General features: G+C 37.4%; 1 protein-coding gene and 1 long non-coding RNA gene across 6 annotated transcripts in view; one reads left to right on the top strand and one right to left on the bottom strand.

Moving 5' to 3' along the window:
* ARHGEF12 (Rho guanine nucleotide exchange factor 12) overlaps positions 1 to 20,267 on the bottom strand; it is a 149,780-nt gene that overhangs the window by 40,717 nt on the left and 88,796 nt on the right. For 4 of the 5 annotated variants that reach the window (XM_086678852.1, XM_086678850.1, XM_086678849.1 and 1 more), the window contains 9 exons: positions 19,448 to 19,505; positions 16,514 to 16,692; positions 15,234 to 15,311; positions 14,922 to 15,041; positions 13,191 to 13,331; positions 7,422 to 7,496; positions 5,056 to 5,148; positions 2,867 to 2,977; positions 2,492 to 2,590 (listed from right to left, as the gene is read on the bottom strand). In XM_086678852.1, coding sequence (XP_086534978.1) covers positions 2,492 to 2,590; positions 2,867 to 2,977; positions 5,056 to 5,148; positions 7,422 to 7,496; positions 13,191 to 13,331; positions 14,922 to 15,041; positions 15,234 to 15,311; positions 16,514 to 16,692; positions 19,448 to 19,505 — 954 coding nt within the window. The remainder of the gene's footprint in view (positions 1 to 2,491; positions 2,591 to 2,866; positions 2,978 to 5,055; positions 5,149 to 7,421; positions 7,497 to 13,190; positions 13,332 to 14,921; positions 15,042 to 15,233; positions 15,312 to 16,513; positions 16,693 to 19,447; positions 19,506 to 20,267) is intronic. The other variant, XM_086678851.1, reaches the window with a different exon arrangement.
* On the top strand, positions 7,977 to 11,332 carry LOC147576916 (uncharacterized). Its single transcript, XR_015241290.1, has 3 exons — positions 7,977 to 8,091; positions 9,510 to 9,638; positions 11,072 to 11,332. It is a non-coding gene; the product is annotated as an uncharacterized LOC147576916 (long non-coding RNA).

Genomic DNA, 20,267 nt, shown 5'->3' on the forward strand with positions numbered 1-20,267 from the left:
TTGGCAAGGATGTGGAGAAAAAGGAACACTCATGCGCTGCTGGTGGGAATACAAAGTGGGGCAGCCACTCTGGAAAACAGGATGGAGTTTCCTCAAAAAGTTAAAAATAGAACTGCCCTACAATCCAGCAATTGCACTACTGGGTATTTACCCAAAGAATATAAAAACACCAATTCAAAGGGATACATGCAACTCTATGTTTATGGCAGCATTATTTACAATAGTCAAGATATGGAAACAGCCCAAGTGCCCAGTGATTGATGAATGGATAAAGATGATGTGGTATATATACATACAATGGAAATCACTCAGCCTTAAAAAAGAATGAAATCTTGGCCATTTGCTGCGACATGGTTGGAGCTAGAGTGTATAATGCTAAGCAAAATAAGTCAGAGAAAGACAAATACCGTATGATTTCACTCATACGTAGAATTTAAGAAAACAAATGAGCAAGGGGAAAAAAAGAGAGAGACAAGCCAAGAAACAGACTCTTTAATTAGAGAAAACAAACTGAGGGTTACCAGAGGGAAGTGGGGTGGGGGATGGGTTAAATAGGTGATGGGGATTCAAGAGTGCATTTGTGATGAGCACCAGGTGATACATGGAATTGCTGAATCACTATGCTGTACACTTTCAGCTAAATAACACTGTCTGTTAATGAACTGGAATTAAAAACTTATAAGAAAAGTAAAAAAATAAATAAGTCACAGGGATTAGAAGTATAGCACAGGAAATACAGGTCAAGAATACTAGAATAACTTTGTATAGTGACATGATAAGTATAGTTATTACCATGGTGAGCATTATATATGTAATTGTCAAATCACTATGTTGTACACCTGAAACTAATATAATATTGAATGTCAACTGTACTTCGATTTTAAAAAAAGGAAATGTGAAATTCAAATATACTTCAATATACTATAGTTTCCTCATGGAAGTAAATCATCTTAATGAATATACGTATAATATTTTATTTTTTAAGTCTATTGTTTTATTTTTGAGAGGGGGGAGGGGCAGAGAGAGAGGGAGACAGAGAATCCTAAGCAGGCTCTGTGCAGCGCACAGAGCCTGACGTGAGGCTCAAACCCATGAACCATGAGATCATGACGTGAGCCAAAACCAAGAGTCAGACTGCTTAACCAACTGAGCCACCCAGGCGCCCCTATAATATTTTAAACAGTGGCAGTATAATCAGAACCCTAACTCATTCACTCAATAAATATCAAAATGACCACTCTTCCAGGATCGATCAGTGTTGGAAAAATAGCAATGAACAAACAGAACAAAAATATCTGCCCTAATGGAGCTTTACATTCAGGGCAGAAGAGTAAGAATACAGACAAAATAAACCAACAAAATAAAAGTTCTATGGACAAAAATAACACATGACAGGTGACAGAAAGTGAAGGGAATAAAATGTCAAGTAGGTTGGTCAGGGAAGGCCTCACTGAAAAGGTAACTGCATTCTGCAATGTGTAGGTGTGCAGGCAACTTTGTAAAGGAATACAAAGATAATGAGGTAAGAGTTGGAGGGAGAAGTGGAGACAAAAATGTTTCTGGGTATGTTTGTTTTAGGATTGGTAAACTCACAACGTCTGCATGCTAATGTGAACGATTCAACAGAAAACAAAAAGTTGACGATATCAGAGAGAAGGATGGCAATTGCTAGATGATGTTGTCAAGTAGGAAGAAGGAAATGCAGTCCAGGTAAACAGGGGAAGAGTCACCTTGGTATAAAACAAGACAGTCTCTCCACAACATCAGGAGAAAGGGCAGAGCATATACTATGATGAATGAAGGCAGTTGATATCTGGTAGAAGTTCACCTGCAGATACTTCAAATTTCTCAAAGAAACAGCAAGGTCATGAGCTGAGAAAGGGCAGGAGAGGAGGCAATGAGGTTTCAGGAGAGGGAAGTTGTGACACAGTCATAGAAGAGAGGAGCAAACGTGGAAGACGCCTCAGGAACCGCAGCACAATTATCCAGGGAGCATTACGGGCTGGTACTTACCCTACCACGAGGCCAAGAATAATAAAACCCATTAGTTTAAAAATCTCATAAAGACTTCTACTGGTAAAATAAAATAAAACACTATTATTATTCATGTAAGATCTTTTCCACCACTTTTTAAACTTGTGCCTCTAAACTTCAAAGAGGCCAACCAGAGTTCATTATACCAGCAACATCCTCTGGATCCCAATATATACATATATCATTTGGGTTCTCCTTTTCACTCTCTCATTATGCACATGTATAAGCCCAAATGTACGTGTATACCCCCTAAGACCTACTGTGAGAATTCAGAGCCTACAACTAATTTAAAAATAATAAGAGTAACAGTCAAGAGTAATCAGTAACTGAGACACAACATAGATGTCAGAAAGTCCAAAACAATAATGTCCAAAAATATGAGGTCAGACTGGAAGTAGGAGACCAATAACTCAACGTACGACAGTGCAGATGACATAATATTAACTTGGTAACTTACTGCAGATCGATCCAGGAAAAACTGATGAAACTCGAGGAAGACACGCCGAGTCTCCTTGGAATTGGTCTGCTTATATAGGTCTGAATAGAGATAACAGAGCTGCAGTAGAGGAAGAAACGGAAAAGAGAAAGAAAGTGAGAAATCATGAAAAATATAACCTGCTAGATCTTCACTGAGTAGCAAAGTTTCCCACAAGTAGGCCACTACAGACAATGTAATCATTACCATGCAAGGAAGTTTAAAAATAAATAACTTTCAACTATCTTATGTATCTATCCGTATATGCTTAGCAACTCATCTTGCAGAAGTGCAAAGTTTTACAGTATAAGAATCAATGTAGGAACTCTGAATTGGCTAAATCGTCAAATACATTACCAACGTTGCAGGGTCAAACTGTGAAACTACGTGGTGTAAGAAAACAGCCAGGTGAGCAGGGCGAGATTTTAGCAGTTCTATGCTCTGGAAACAGCTGCACTGCCCATTGATCTAGAAAAGGAAATAATGATACATCAGTAACTCCACCACACAGATGCAAAATGTAAGGTAAGCTCAGTTAAACACAACTACCCAAATTTCACTTTGACATACCCTAAAAAAATTCAACATCTTAAAAATTTCACTGGAATTTATGAGCACCTGGGCTTATGGAATCTCTCCCTCTGGAAATTAATAATCTCTTGGAAACAGCTTGGAAGAAAAGCCATCTTAGGAGAATGCAAGTTCAATAGATAATTACCGAGGAACTCAGATGTCTACAAGTCAGTAAGTAAAAAAGCAGTGTAGCAACACTTCTAAAAAGGCAATGGGAGGTTTTTGCCTAATAATGAAATAGGTGTCTTCCTTTCCTTTTGAACTAATCACAGAAATGGTTGTATGAAAATGGAGATGTATAAGTTTAAGTGAGACAACTCCTAGAATAATTGTATTCCCTAACTGCACTGAACACAGAAAACTAATAGTTCAACTTAAGGTAATCTTGACTCACAATTTCCATTTAATTTCTCATGTTTAAATAAATTAAAGAAAGTCAATCTAAACAAATAATACCAATTCTTCACAATCTCTTTCAAAAAATACAAGAGGAGGGGACACTTCTGAAGTCATTTTAAGAGGACAGCATTACCTAAACATCAAAACCAAAGACATTCTAAAAAAAGAAAACTACAGACCAATATACCCCATAAAAAACAATGTAAACATCATCAGCAAAATAATAGCACATTGAATCTGGTAATATATAAAAAGGAAAATACACTATACGACCAACTGTGGTTTATCCCAGGAATGCAAATCTGGTCCAACATACTAATATCAATGTAATTTATCATATTAAGAGACTAAATAAAAAAAAAAACCTGTATGATGTCAATTATTTAACAAAGTTCAACATTCATTCGTGACAAAAAAACTCTCAGCAAGTAGAAATAGAAGTAAACTTCCATAACCTAATAAACAGTATCTACAAAATACCTATAGCTAACATCGCACTTAATGATGAAAGACTAAATATCTTTCTCCCTAAGGTTAGGAAGAAGGCAAGAATGTCCTGTCTTACCACTCCAATTCAACCTCATAGTGGAAGTCCTAACCAGTACAATAAAGGTAACAACAAGAAATAAAAGATAAACAGATTGGAAACAAAGAAATCGATGTGGTTGTCTATGTGGAAAATCCCAAAAAGCCATTTAATTTTATGTATTTAAAAAAAAAAATTTACTGTTTTATTTTTGAGAGAGAGAGAGAGTGAGCAAAGGAGGGGCAGAGAGAGAGAGGGAGACACAAAATGAGCTTACCTTACATTTTGCATCAGAGAATCTGAAGCAGGCTCCAGGCTCTAAGCTGTCAGCACAGAGCCTGACACGGGGCTCAAGCTCATGAACTGAGAGATCATGACCTGAGCCCAAGCCAGATGCTTAACCCACTGAGCCACCCAGGGGCCCCCCAAAAAGCTATTTTAAAAAGCTCCGAGGGGCACCTGGGTGACTCATTCAGTTAATTGTCCAACTTTGGCTCAGGTCATGATCTCAAGGTTTCTGAGTTCGAACCCCACAACGGGCTGTGTGCTGACAGCTCAGAGCCTGGAGCCTGCTTCGGATTCCGTGTCTCCCTCTCTCTCTGCCCTTCCCTGCTCACGCTATCTCTCAATCTTAAACATGAAATAAACACTAAAAAAATAAAAATAAAAAACTAAAAAAAAGTAAAGGCTCCTAGAAGTAGTGAGTTTATTAGCAAGATCATGGGATACAAAACCAAGAATCAAGCCAATCATATTTCCAAACCATTGGAATTTTAAATCAAAAAAAGATATATTTACAATTGCACCCTCCTCTCCCAAAAGGAAGTACTTTAGTGTAAATCAATCACTTCTTATCAGCTTTAAAAGCAAAGTCATTTCTATTGGTCAAAGCTAAAATAAACAACTAAGCCAAGCAATTAATCTTAGCTCTAAGATACAGCTTCAAATCTTTACAAATACAATTTCAATCTCTAAAAAGCATTCATTTTTGTAACAAAGTAAACATCTCAAATAATTAATAATTTGTTGTGTAGAAAAAAGCCATCACCTGTTCATGTTCAGTACCAAAATCATCATCCTCTGCTCCAATAATATGAGGTGCCATTCGGGGAGAGGGGCTCCCGATGAGTGACTGAGTGTCCTGGTAACATTCAGAGAGAAAAAATAGAGAAATTATCTGTTGGTCAAATTCAGAGAAAAAATGAAGCCAAATCATCAAAAAGAAATGGTTCAGTCAACCGACCAGATTTCATTTTATTGATTTTCTTTAAGTGCTTCACTTTCAAAGAAGTGGTTCTCAAATTTTCAAGGCAATGAATCATTTTAGCAAAGAAAACCACAACAGTATCAACTGTTCTTAGGGAGAAAAAAACATTTCCTCTGGAAATAATTAACACCTTTTGCTCACTACACTCTTGGATATCTGATTCTAATCTCTGTGTACTCCACTCATTTCATATAAACCTTGTTCCAGACAGAAAGTTGGCTTCTGTAAATAATTACAATTCTCAAAAGCTAGATTAGGAAAAGTGAACGAAGACAACAAGACAAAGGAAAAATGAGAATAGAAATGATAAGATGAAGTGAGTGAAGAGGTTAACACAAAGACTTCTATTAACATCGCATAATTGAAAGCTGTCACTGAACCCTGTTTTTTCATTTTCAATTCATTTTCCTAAGTGCATAATGCAGGGTTTTTCAACCCTGGCACTGCTGACATTTTGGGCTGGATAATTCTTTGTTGTGGGGGCCGTCCTGTGCATTGTACGATGTTAAGCAGCATCCTGGGCCTCTACCCACCCACTACATGCCAGCAGCAGCCTCCCAGCCATGACAATCAAAAACGTTGCCATACACTGCCAAATGTTCCCTGAGGGACAAAATCACTCCCGGTTGCAAATCGCTGGCATAATGCAACAAAATTTTCAAGCAATCGCACAAAATTAAAATCATTTTGTATAGAAACAAAGAACCAGAGTTGCAAACACGAAAATGTAGGTTGGCAGATCTCCCTCCCGTGCCACAGCTCATCCACTTGTCAGCTCACTCACAAGGCTGGACTGAGCAGGAAGAAGGCAGTGTGAGGGCACGAGCATACGATATAAAAAATATGCGATGTATGAGGTCCATAAATACTAAAATCAAAGGCCATACAGTATTAAGGAAATAAAAATTGGGGAGGAAACAAGGAAGGCATGAGTTTGGCTCAAACCTGACAGCAGCTGACATGTAGGATCTGGGGCTGAGCAAGGACAGTGGGGCGATCCTGACTCGGGGGCCACGTGCATCTCAGAGCTGAAGGTACGCGCATGTAGCCGCAAGATACATGAAGTCGTATGTAGCTAAGTTTTCCCTCCTTAAGTGTGCTGCAGCCCTTTGTATTTGCGTCTTCTAACCTTGATTCTGACATTTTTACTGCTTCTTTTTTAAACTCTAGGCTTTTGTAATTTTTTAAAAAATGGTGCAACAACAGAAATTTGTTCAGAGTGGTTGTCAAGACAACTTTTGATTTTATAGTTGTTTCCATGTCTCTGAATTTTCAATAACCCTTATGTTGCTAATAATTGACGGATCACTTGCTGTTTAATTAAATCTTTTACTATAAAACTTTATACAAATCTAATTAGAAAACAAAAGCAGAATGTTAAAAGTATTCACATAAGAATATGCAAAATCCAGCAATCTCACTTCTGAATAAATACCCAACAGAACTAAAAGAAAGCACTTGAATAGATATTTTACACCCATGGCCCCAGCAGCATGATTCACAAAAGCCAAAAGGCAGAAACAACCCAAGTGTTCACTGACAGATCAATGGATAAGCAAAACATGGTATATGCAAACAATGGACTATTATTCAGGCTTAAAAAGGAAGGAAATTCTGACATAGGCCGCAACATGGATGAACCTCGAAGACACTGCGCTGAGTGAAATAAGATAGTCACAAAAGGACAAACACTGTATGATGCTACTTATATAAGGTTCCGAACCTAGTCAAATTCAGAGTAAAACAATGGTTGTTAAGTGCTCTGGGGAGAGGAGAATGGGGAGTCAGTGTTTAATGGATACTGACTCTGAGCTGGGGAAGATGAAAAAGTTCTGGAGACAGATACGGTGATGGTTGTACACGAAGGTCAATACGATTTAATGACAATAAGCTGTATACTTAAAAATTACTAAAATGGTAAATTTTACGTTACGCATTTTTTACCACAATAAGCAAAGTAACACTGAACCACCTAATACTACTATCATGGAGTAGCTCTTCATTTATCAAATCTTACTGAATCAGTTCAAGCGTCTTCTCTCCCCACTCCCCCTCCATCCCCAAATACACAAATATCAGGGGTGTCTGTTACTGAAGTGGAAGGAAAGCGAAAGGAAGCCCTACCGCTTCATGGACTCCATACTCACAGTGTCCTGAATCACTTCGCTTTTCTCTGGGTTTTCCTCTAGATAAATCCTCTCTTTCAGGGCACTCTTGGGACTCTAAAAAAAGACATTCAGTTCATTTCAACAGGCTCCCCAAAAAGGGACAAGGAAAAATAGGGTGGAAAACAAGGTTCCGGATTTCACATTTGTATTTGAAACCACAAAGGATCTTGCATCATACATCACTCTACTATTTTTTTTCCCCGACTTTGGCAAGGCACTTATTCTCTTGGCCTTTTGAGTTTTATGCTGATGAACAATATCACACTAACAGAATAGTTGTACCTCATCTCCAGGACTGAGGGCTAATTTCTACCAAATAAACCTAACTGGATGCATTATGTATCTCCCAAACTAGTTATGTCAAAGTCAAACTCTGTCTTTATCCACCACTTCTAACCCCCTCTGCCCCCAACTGTTTCTTTCTATGCAAGTTAAAAGCATTTTGGCCTATTTATAGGAGTGAGATTAAGTTTCTATTTTTCTGTGAGTATCGTGTAGAAGTGACGTGTGGATTCTTCTAAAATTTACAGGGTATGTTTGGGATGACCGAATACAAAACACAAAGAATATGATGTGTGGAATTTCGATTCTGGAGGATGAGGAACACTCCACAGCAAGGGAGCCATTCGTCAGAGCAGCTGAAAATGAGGTGCAAGAGATTTTTGTGTGAATGCCAACGGGGAACACGCATGCTATTTATACATATACTAAGCACAAGATAAAAACAGTAGCTTCAAATATAAGCTCCACCTTGGACAAATGGACGACTCTGGGTCTTGGACAAGAGACATAAAAGATAAAGATAGAATAATCTTGTCACAGCAGAAAGCGCTGCTGATAACTTGTTATCAAAATTACTGGGAGGTCATGTTAAAAGAACACATAAGACAACTAGAAGGAGCTCCCACTGCCCAAAAAACGGACAATTTAAGCAACAAAAAGAAATAATGACTGCAATGGAATAAAACACAATAAGCAAATATATTAAAATCTATGAATTCAAAATATTACACACGTGTGTGTACACACACACACACACACGTCCCCACATTGGTGACCTTTAGATCTTGTTAGGGTACCAACTCCTCTGGAAACAGGTACATGATGGGATAAGAATCAAGTATTTATCCCGCATTTCCTGTATCAGCTATATTTTAGGGTCACCTAAAAGCTAGTAAGACAAAATTCTTTTAAAATGATTCCATCTGGGGGCGCCTGGGTGGCTCAGTCGGTTAAGCATCCGACTTCAGCTCAGGTCACGATCTCGCGGTCCGTGAGTTCAAGCCCCGCGTCAGGCTCTGGGCTGATGGCTCAGAGCCTGGAGCCTGTTTCCGATTCTGTGTCTCCCTCTCTCTCTGCCCCTCCCCCATTCATGCTCTGTCTCTCTCTGTCCCCAAAATAAACATTAAAAAAAATAATAATAAAAAAATAAAAAAATAAAATGATTCCATCTGATAAATATAGAAGGAATGACAAAATTATATCATCCTTTTGAAACCACTAAAGAATGGATGCAGGCATTTTGATCATCAGTGACTGGTGACAACATTATATAAAAGCTTAATGGAAAATGTGATTATGAAGGAATCATGCTGACATAGTCTGCACACTTTAAACTTACAGTCAGAGAAAGACAACCAGACATCCACCTCCTGATGTGATGTAACAGGATATACACAGTCCCACCCATGAATTGTTCTGGCCAAACAACAGCTCTTAATCTGATCAAGATTCTAGATCTCACTAATAGCTTTCAGGAAATATAGAGAGATGAACATGTTAAACAACACCATGAAAATACAATTAAAATGTGGGTTGCTTTACCAGGCATATGACCCAGTTTCTGTCACAAAAGAACAGCAAGAAAAAAAAAAAAAAAAAGGACATAACAAATTAAGAGACTTATGAACCAAAGGCTGAAGACCTTGACTAGATCCTGACTCAGATAAACCAACAGCAGAAAGATCATTATGAGACAATTAGGGTAATCAAATTACATACTTAGAAATTTGATTTGATAATGTTATTACGCCTGTATTTTTGAAAAAGTCCTCTTTTCTCTTCAAGACACATATTGATGAAATAATGTCATGGATTTACTTGAAAAGAATCCTGTATTTGGAGGGTGTGAAGAATGAGGGATACAGACAGAACAAGTTTGAGCACTCTTGATGACTTCTGAGGCTGGGTGATCAAGTACGTAAAAGGGATCATTATGTTAGCCTTTATTTCTGAATAGGTTTAAAAATTTCCAAAGTAAGTTTTTTTAAAATATCAGCCACAAATTCACAAAAACCAGACAGATGCTCTACATTTTAGATGCTGATTTGTGATGTACTTGCTTCTGCTGTGAGAACCGGGTACATGGGTGTTCTTCACAGCTTTCTCTGAGGTGAGCATAAGCAGGGAATTTTACAATAACAATGGTATCACAAACATTACAAGAATATTATTTTATAAAATGGGAGCAGAAAATGGGAAACAAGTAAAAGCACTGATTCAAAAGTAAGACCCATTGGTTCCTGTGGTCTTAACAGAGTACAAATGAAACAAACATGGAAATCCACAAGCTAAACAAAGCACATCTTAAGCTTCCAACAGACCTTGTAGGAATTAAACTAGTTATGTGTTCAAGTAAATATCCTAGTTTGCGATGTATTATCTCTCATCTGGATTTCCACAACACCCATTTATTTACCTGGCTTTAATTTCTTCATCTATAAGATAGTGATATTGCTTCTTTAATATTATTATGAGAGTTTAATAAAAGAATATTTGTACCGTAGGCATGACTGTGGACACAAAGTAGGAGGAAGTCAATAAATGGTAACTCTTTATTAGCCATTTGGCACACATTTGCTAGGGTCTTATTAAGCCAACCAATCTTCTTTCCTTACAGATCTCCCTGTCTCTTTATTCCAATTCATTGCCACACTGACATGTTTCTGATCGTGCCTCTCCACTGCAAGCAAGATAGAGCCCAAACTTGCATTCATTCTGTTGTTCATTCAAATACTTATTATAGGGGCACCTGGGTGGCTCAGTCGGTTAGGTGTCCAATTTCGGCTCAGGTCATGATCTCAAGGTTCGTGGGTTCGAGCACTGCATTGGGCTCTATGCTGACAGCTCAGAGCCTAGAGCCTACTTCAGGTTCTGTGTCTCCCTCTCTCTCCATCTCTCTCCTACTCGTGCTCTCTCTCTTTCAAAGAACATTAAAAAAAAATTAAAAAAAACAAAACAAATACTTACTAAACACCAAGTAAATCTCAAATAATCTCAAGTCACTGGAATGTTTATTTCTACACTTGCCAATTCACTCTGTTTCATAAAGTTATATTTCTTTTTTTCTTTTAATTTTTAGGGGGGGACGAGGGGGGAGAGAGAAAGAGAGAGAATCTTAAGCACAGGCTCCACACTCAGTGCAGAGCCTAACGTGGGGCTCGATCTCATGACTATGAGACGACGACCTGAGCCGAAATCAGGAGTCACATGCTCAACTGACTTAGCCACGCAGGTGCCTCCATCAAGTTGTATTTCTAACCCACATATTTTATTGTAACATTCCTCTAAATACAAGGTAAAATTCAAAGTTTTCTTTTGTACCATCTGTTCTGAATTCCTGATTGTAGGATCTGCCAGACTTTGGAGACATGGAGTCAAATAAGACTGTCCCTGTCCTCTCAAGAAACTATCGAATGGTAAAGACGAGCCATGAAAACAGGAGAAGCAGCAGTGAATCTAAAAGGAGAATGTGAGAAGGACCTCCCAAAAACAGTACTTCTAGAACAACTTGAAGGCCTCTAAAACCTGAACTCAAGCCTCTGTTTCTAAGATAAACTCTAGCTATTCCATTCATCATCCCAAATACCAGTAACATTTTCACTGCTCTCCCAAAATGTTATGCATTTTTACTCCTCAAGGCTTTTGTTTATATTTCAGGTAATGGTACTTTAGAGCTAGATGTAGGCAGATCACATACTATCGGATTAAGTCAGCAAATTAGTTAACTCCCTTTGGCCACAGTTTTTTCTTCTGTAAAATTATGGTAACAATAGTACTACTTCATAAGGCTGTTTTGAGAATTAACTAAAATAAGTAACATAAACGAGTCATTATAGCATATGGTGTGTATGGCCAGGAAATGTTTTTTTCTTGAGTCAAAATTGAAATTTTTCATTAAAACCTTTAGCCTATCGACCAATCATAAGACTGTTATGTTAGCACTGTCTTTCCCCCCAAAAAAAAAAAAAAAAAAAATCCTCAAATTTTCCCTGAATGAAGGACTGAGTCATTGGGCCTAAGCCTCAAAAGGTGGCCTGAATGATGGCTTTAACTGGTGGCTTCCAAACTTTTTTATCACAACCTTCAATAAGAAAAAAATTTTAATTGTTGGGGAGCCTGGGTGGCTCAGTTGGTTGAGCGTCCGACTTTGGCTTGGGTCATGATCTTGCAGTTTGTGGGTTCAAGCCCCTCATTGGGTTCTGTGCTGACAGCTCAGAGCCTGGAGCCTGCTTCGGATTCTGTGTCTCCCTCCCTCTCTGCCCCTCCCCCGCTCATGCTCTGTCTCTCAAAAAATAAATAAAATAAACGTTAAAAAAATTTAAAAAGAGAAAGAAATTTTACATTGTTAACCAGCATACGGACGAACACACACACGCGCACACACACACACATACATGTGTATATAATAAAAGTCACAAGAAGTAACAGTTACCTCATCTACATTTTGCAAAGCATTATTTCCTATACTATTCTTTCTTTTTTAATGCTAGCCCTAATCCAACAAACTGACTCCATGATCTACAGTTTCCAAAACACTGGTTTAGACTATTTTCCTCCTCACTTTTAAAGAGGGTGGTCTACTTTTTTAAGTCATTATTCTTATCACTGCATACCATTTACAAAGTATTGCTGAGTAAGCAACAGTGAACTTAGCTTTTTTTTTTTTTTTTTAATTTTTTTTTTTTTCAACGTTTATTTATTTTTGGGACAGAGAGAGACAGAGCATGAACGGGGGAGGGGCAGAGAGAGGGAGACACAGAATCGGAAACAGGCTCCAGGTTCTGAGCCATCAGCCCAGAGCCTGACGCGGGGCTCGAACTCATGGACCGCGAGATCGTGACCTGGCTGAAGTCGGACGCTTAACCGACTGCGCCACCCAGGCGCCCCTGAACTTAGCTTTTAAGTACTCGTATGACTATGGTGCTACATCATATTCAATTTGAAATATTTTCTTATGATCTTCTTAACAAATGCCCATGTTTATCTGGCAATTCTGGGGTTAATCAAGAAAGCATTACTAAACAAGGGCTATTAACTCAAGTCTATCTAACAGGACTAAGGCTTTTCCTCTTTGTAATGGCAAAGTGCCCCATGATTCAAGACTGAGTCACTCTGACCACAAATGGAATATTAACATGCACTTAAAGATATCAACAGTTGGCTTCTTGGTTCAGTAAAAAAACACTAGCATTATTAACTTCTCAACCCACAAACAAGAGGCCTGCTGGGAAATTCCACCTCCTCAAAAGAAACATTTGGCAATGTGTGTCTAAGGGAAAAAGTGAACTCTGGAATTAAAAGCTCATATACAACAGTGGCCAGGATTTCTGCTCATCAGATTGCTCTATTAAAGGCGGTGGTGATAACAAGAAAGTATAAAAGAACACCTCTTATTCACGTAACTTAAAATCAAATATGGAAAGGAGCTGTAAAGAAGAATACAAGACCAAGACGTAGAACACTTACTTCTGCGCTGTCACTACTGGGTCGAGAAGCATCTCCGCTGCTGTAGTCAATTCTCCCTAGTCCGTCACCAGGGTCTGCTTCTACCTCACCGACTGTCGGGGGGTCACCTAAAGACCTGGAGGACGTAACTACAGCTCCATCCTAAAACAGATTAAACACACAAACACACACACACACACACACAAACACACCAACACAATAAAAAAAAAAGTCATTACTGACTGCCTAAAGAAACAGACTCACGCTGCAATCTAAACGGAGACTGGTAAAAGCTGGCCAGTTTGATGCGATCAAGAAAGTTTAAACCTTTAAAAATTTAAAGCATCAGTAGTTACTAATTCTGTGGTTCTAAAATGGCATGATCTGAATTTAGCAAAGAGAATAAAAGTTCAAACTTCTGAAGAGAACAAAAAGGTTAAATTGTAGAATTCATATTTCCTGCCCATTACAGCAAAGATTATTACACTATAGATTCTGGTTAACTACCTTCTAACACTTTAAAATTTCAAAAAATTGCCAATTCTGGGACACAATACTATAATATAAATTATTACAGGCTTTTAGATCAGGAAGCACGTTTTTATTGTTTGAACAGAATAAGAATGTTGTCTTCGCTCAGTAATTATAACAACATAAAACTGTCAACATTACTGAGGCATATGACTCAAAATTTCATAGAGATAATGGGACTAAAAGTAATGAAAAAAAAAAAAAATACCGTGTAAATGGAAAGGACACCAAACCAGGAAGTCAGGAGACCTGACAGCTGTGCGACCTTGTGTAAGTCACTTAACCAGTGTAGCCCCTTATTTTCTCAACCGCATGATTTTTTGACTTCAAAATGAGATGAGGCTAGATGATCTCAAAGAATCTGCGGCTTTCTATGAACCAGTGTTTTTCACTTATAGACTCAGGAAGCATGATAAATCAAGAGCTTTTACTCAGTTTAAATGGTGCAGGTAATTTGTCCGTTTTGCTTTAAGATAAATTATAAGGAGCCTTTCATATTCCAAACATGAATATTACAGAATATAAATCCGGTTAAGCTATTTTTCTAATGAGACCATCATCTCCATAACTTATACCTATGTAACAAACTCTGTTTAAATCTAGTTTAAAATTCCAGTAAAAATATAGTTGTAAACAATACGAAAGTGCTTTGAACTCATCAGACTGGGTTTAAATCCAGTTCCGTTGCTTTTGAGGTACACGACCTCAGACAAGTTATTTCCTCTCTCTGAGGTTCTCTAAGTGTACACGTAGAATGGGGGGAAACAGTAGTAGTATCTAATCTTGGAGGCTTGTTGTGAAGATTAAGCAAGAAAACGCTTGTCTCTGTATTTAGCATAATGCCTGCCATTTTATAAAATCTGTTCCTAAAAACTTAACTGCCATTCTGTTACAAAATGGCAGAATGAGTCTCAAAAATGTAAATATATGCGTCTGAATACATTTTGGTAGTTTGTTACATCAAAGCAAAAGCACTCAATTCTTTTTAAAGTTATTACGGAACAAAGAAACATGATATCATGAGCAAGCAGAGAATTAGAAGCCCACATTTCTTTTAGTTCATCATTATTTCTGTAACATGCTACACAGGACATCCTGTTGGCCTAGGCTAGAAAAAAAATCACTTTTAAAAAAGGCAACTGCAACCCTCTGAACTGAACACATTCCCAGAAGAAAAATCTCCTGCAAAAAGTTGGGTAGCATTTTTAACAGCGATGCTACCTGAGCAGAGCCTGTGGCTTTGGATAACTGCTCTTGCAGCTGAGGAATGTGTTTCTTGGCCTCTTGGATCTCTTTTAGCAATCTTTGGGCAGGTGTTCGGTTGTAATCTTCCTGCAATAACTGAAAAGTTATAAAAATATTTTGAGAATTAATTACTTATGTCAAGATAATATAGAAAAAGTCCATTCTTAATAAATTAGCAGATGGCATTGATTACAATACTGTGTGATTGTGATCATGACAAATATCAACTCAACTATGCCCACTCACATTTCCACTGGCCTGTAAACAGCCCCATTTCTAATTTAGTACCTGCAGCCGTTCTTGTTCTTTCTGTAACATTTTTCTCAGAATTTCTACTTTCTGGTTATGAACCACATTGTTTTCCTCCTAGAAAAAAGATAAAAAAAACAACAACAACAACCAAACAAAAAAGAACCAATACGGGGAAAGTGAAGCTAAAATAAATAGCAGTTATGAAGACAGGCTATTAGACGTGACGCTTAGAAGGTTATTGAGAAATTTCAGCCCTTTTATTTCACTTTTACTAAACTAGGTTCAAGAAAACATTAAATACTGATTATTAGCTGGAGAAATGAAATTGCCTTAAGTACAAGAACAAGATCTTACACTTTCCATCCTTTGGATCTGTATTACCAATCCCCACGCACGACTCCTAGTACTTCCTGCCTGAAATATTAAGACAGCTCCCTAACTCCTCTCTCTTTGCTTCACAACCCTATAATATTTTATCTAATTAGCCTTCCTAAAATCACTCTCTCGCTCCCCCCAGATTTTAATACGTTCTCACTGCCCAGCCAGTTACATGTCAATGAGTCTGGTAGTTGTGATTTTTCAAATAGTCTTACCTTTTTCAAGCCTCATCTCCCACTACTTCAAGCCTTAATAGGCACCGGCCAAACGAGAGTCCTGGCAACTTCCCCCCGATACTTGGTGCTTTCTTGGCTCTTTGTTTCTGTTTATTCTACTTCTTTTACCTGGGCTACTTTTCTCCCACTGCCACCACTTAAGTGATACCCATTTTTCAAGGTCCAATTCAAATAATAGCCTTCCATAAAGTCCTTCCTTACTACAACTGGATGGACTTCCTCCCTTTGAATTGTCACAGAACTTAGTATTTTCCCCTTCATAATGCCTACGTTCTGCCTTTGTATTGTAATTACTCATATACCCTTGATTCTATCTCAAACAACAAAGGTTTAAGCACCTACTGTATGCCGAGCAATATTTTAAGCATTGGGGACACAACAATACACAAACAAAAATACCTCTGTCTTCTTAAACTATATATTCTAAGATAACTAAGGACCTTGAACATAGGGTATCTTAACTGTATTTTTGTGAATGACTTCCTGTTTTGTATACGGCAGGTGTTAAATATTTGTTACTTAACTGTGTTATCCCAATACCCTATAATCATTTCAAAATATTATGTAAATTTTTATATTAGGGAGCTGTTTTCTACTATCTTGAACTTGAATTTGTCAGCTCAACACTTCAAAAGTCTTAATATAAAGCAAAGGCACCATTATATAAACTGAGCATTTATAAAGAAGTTTTCCCCCTCTTACCCCCATGAGCACAGGACTAGTAATTCTCTCCATGTTCCCAGATGCTCCAGGTGAATGAGGGGATGTCATGATGGGAGACATATGTCCAATGACTGATGACTCTACTTCAGAATCGGCAAGTGGAATCTGGGGCGACCCAGGTGGGCGTCCCTGAACAGTGAGAGCTACATAGGAACCAGCTTTGGAGGGGTAGATAGAGGAAGGGGAGGGAAGGAAAAAGAACATTGTCACCTTTTTTTTACAGCATTTCACTACTTCATCTTTGACAGTTCTATAAGATCCAGTTATGTAAGCAAGCATGATCTGCTAACCATCGCTCCAGAAAAAAAGAATCCAACTTGTCATTTCTCTTTTGTTACTCCCCTAAAAATCTAAAAGAACAGTGCCATTTTCAGATAGCAAATTACCACTCAAAATATCAGATATTACATAAAAGCAAATAAAATTTCTAGTCCCAAGAATTGTTTTTAATTTAGGGAAGAGTGTGTTAGTAGCAACCATCTACTAATGGTTATGTTCAATTAATTTCTCAAATGTAAATTTAAGGAATGATCCTATTTTAAGACGCTATAATTAGGCAGGGATTAACCAATTTTCTAGAATATCATGATGCACTTTTAAATTAACTTTAAAAAATGCATATGACCAAAAAAACCCACGAAAATTGGAGAAGAAAACCCAATAAATAAATAGTGAGTTTTTATTTTAAACTGTGGAGAAGACAGAAATTCACTAAGCATATTACAGGGGGAAGAAAGCACAGAAAGCAAAATCAACCCTGACCAGAAAGACTCGACAACAGACGCTCATTTATCTAGCATTGAGAAAAAATGAGACTTTCAAATTAAAGACTTTTCTAGATAGCTGACCTTTGAATAACAAAATCTTCCTCTTAGACTTTCCAATAGAACTTTTAAATGCATTCATACTTTTCTCCCTATTTAACTGTCCATGGAACTCACTGTCAATTATTTCAGTGTCTGGGGTCCTAAAAACCATTTTTTTTAACACTTATTGGTCACAAATGCTATTATTTGGGGGTATTTTAGGTACATATACTTTTCAAGGTTTTCTTTTATTATATTTCTCTCTGTGAGAAAGTCATCTACTATGTCTTATTTACTTATCCATGTGCTTGCCTCTGTTAGCTTCCTATTTCTTCCCTTCCCTTCCTCAGCTATGTTTCAACTGCTTTCATTTGAAATCACTTGTATTATGTCTAGAAAATGCATTCATTACACAGTAGGACATGGGGGACCTCCAGTGTAAGTATAGTATACTTTAGTATGCTATAGTATACACAGGTTTGAGGCACTGCAAATTTATATCTGTTGGACACTCAGAGTGTTTTATGCTTTAAGTTTTTAGCTAGGCTCTTGTTATTAGATAAATCATCTTTTGCTATAGTGCTAGGATTTAATTTTTTAAGTAAAATTTACATTGGAATGGATAAAATATATAACCTAAAAAACTAAAGAAATCATCTTTTTATACTCTGCAATAGTTAGCTATCAGGCATATATTTAGTTATTATCATAAGCCATCATATTTATGTAGCACATAAAAATGCATAAATCACAATCTCATCATATAAATAATCAAATTTATTCATAAACGCAGACCTAATTTTGATTGTCCCTTTTCTTTTTAAAACATACTGAAATTGGGGCGCCTGGGTGGCTCAGTCGGTTAAGCGTCCGACTTCAGCCAGGTCACGGTCTCGCGGTCCGGGAGTTCGAGCCCCGCGTCAGGCTCTGGGCTGATGGCTCAGAGCCTGGAGCCTGTTTCCAATTCTGTGTCTCCCTCTCTCTCTGCCCCTCCCCCGTTCATGCTCTGTCTCTCTCTGTCCTAAAAATAAATAAACGTTGAAAAAAAAAACATACTGAAATTAAGAACTATGATCACAGCGACCATTTAGAGCACTGGGAGTCTGATAAACGTAAAAGAATTCAAGGGTTGTTTTAAACAGTAAGATGGCCAAGGAGGAATGCCATTTATTAAATTTATCCAAAAGATGTCCAGTCTATGAAAAAAAAAAATGGATTAAATAAAACAGTAGTGTTTCTGCTCAGCTATAAGTAACTATTTATTTGTAGTCTACTTTAAAAAAATTTTTTTTAGTGTTTATTTTTGAGAGAATGAGAGAAACAGAACATGGGTGGGGGACGGGCAGAGAGAGAGGGAGACCCAGAATCCGAAGCAGGCTCCAGGCCCTGAGCTGTCAGCACAGAGCCCAACGACGGGCTTGACCTCATGAACCGTGAGATCATGACCTGAGATGAAGTCAGATGCCTAACTGAGTGAGCCACCCAGGTGCCCCAATTGTAGTCTACTTTACTGTGGAATAGTCTGATGCAGAAGATTCTAAATTCTTAACTCTGGAGATTTCCAAGAGATCACTACCCTGCATTTTATTTAATCATTTACTTATCTGAGGAAACATGATTATGCCAGATGATTTTTAAAGTTCCATTTCAGTTCATCTGGGTCATTCCATCTCAATTCTCAATCTCTTCCCCTCAGATGACTCATGAATTTCCATATTACCATATGCTTTCCGTATTACCATATTACCAAGAACGACAAGGATATTATAATCAACTATGTATACGAAGTGGACCGAAGATAGTTATTAGTAAATTAAGAATTTTTGCCTCAGACTTTCCTTTAATGCAGGGTTAAAGCAAACTCCAGCCAAGAGGCTACATCCAGCCCAGACTGTTCTGACAAAATAAAGTTTTACTGAAACACAGCCACACCCGTTCATTTACATACTGTGTATGGCTGTTTTTGTGCTACAATGACAAAGTTGACTAGCACACTGTAAGGCCCACAAATCCTAAAATATTTACTATCTGGCCTATCACAGAAAATGTTTGCTGATCCCTACTTTAAGGAATTCAGAAACCAATTAATACTTAGAATAACACTTACATTTGATTAGCTTCACCACTTCCAAATGGTTTGAATGAGTCACCAATGTACCATTCACCTTTAAGAAAATGGAAAGTGCATGTCAGGTACATTTCACTGAGAATGGAGAAATCGACTTCAGGAATTATTATACATAGTACAACCCATTATAATATAACATAGTACACATAACTACATTAAAATATGTATGTATTGGGTGCAATATTCACTTTTCTCACTGTTCTATAACGTATACTCAGCAATCAAATGAAGTTGAATGCAAAATAAGGCCTTGATTTAAAGGACATTACAATTTACCATGAAAAATGACAAAATATACCATGCAACAGGTTTTACAAGTCCTTCACAGTAAAGGACTCTTGCAAACAAAAAGGACTTCTCTGCTTTTAATTACAAATTCTCTGATTTGTCAAAATCATACTAATTTTTTTGAAAGATAAAAAAATAAGCAATATTTCCACAATACTCAATTTACTTTGAGTTTTCCAATCGTGACCTAATCTTTACAATGAAAATTAATTTTCAGACAGGCTAACTGTGGGAAAGGTTATCCAAAGTCTCAACTAAACCAAATTAAGATATAAATATCAAACACGGATCTAACATTATTTTTGTTGATGTAAGTAATGCTAATTTTTGCAAGTTCAAATATGTCAGTGTCAAAAACAGCAGTAAAATACTAACCATGCGCACCAGAGATGATCACTATTAACCAAGAAATTTAATCTGTGAGACACTATTTTAGCAAACACACACCAGATACACAGGCACATATACATATACATTATATCTGCCTTTTTTTCTGCAAATACTTTTTTAT

The sequence above is a fragment of the Puma concolor genome, chromosome D1, assembly GCF_028749965.1.
Source record: "Puma concolor isolate L17-30 chromosome D1, mPumCon1.1.hap2, whole genome shotgun sequence".
Taxonomy (NCBI): Eukaryota; Metazoa; Chordata; class Mammalia; order Carnivora; family Felidae; genus Puma; species Puma concolor.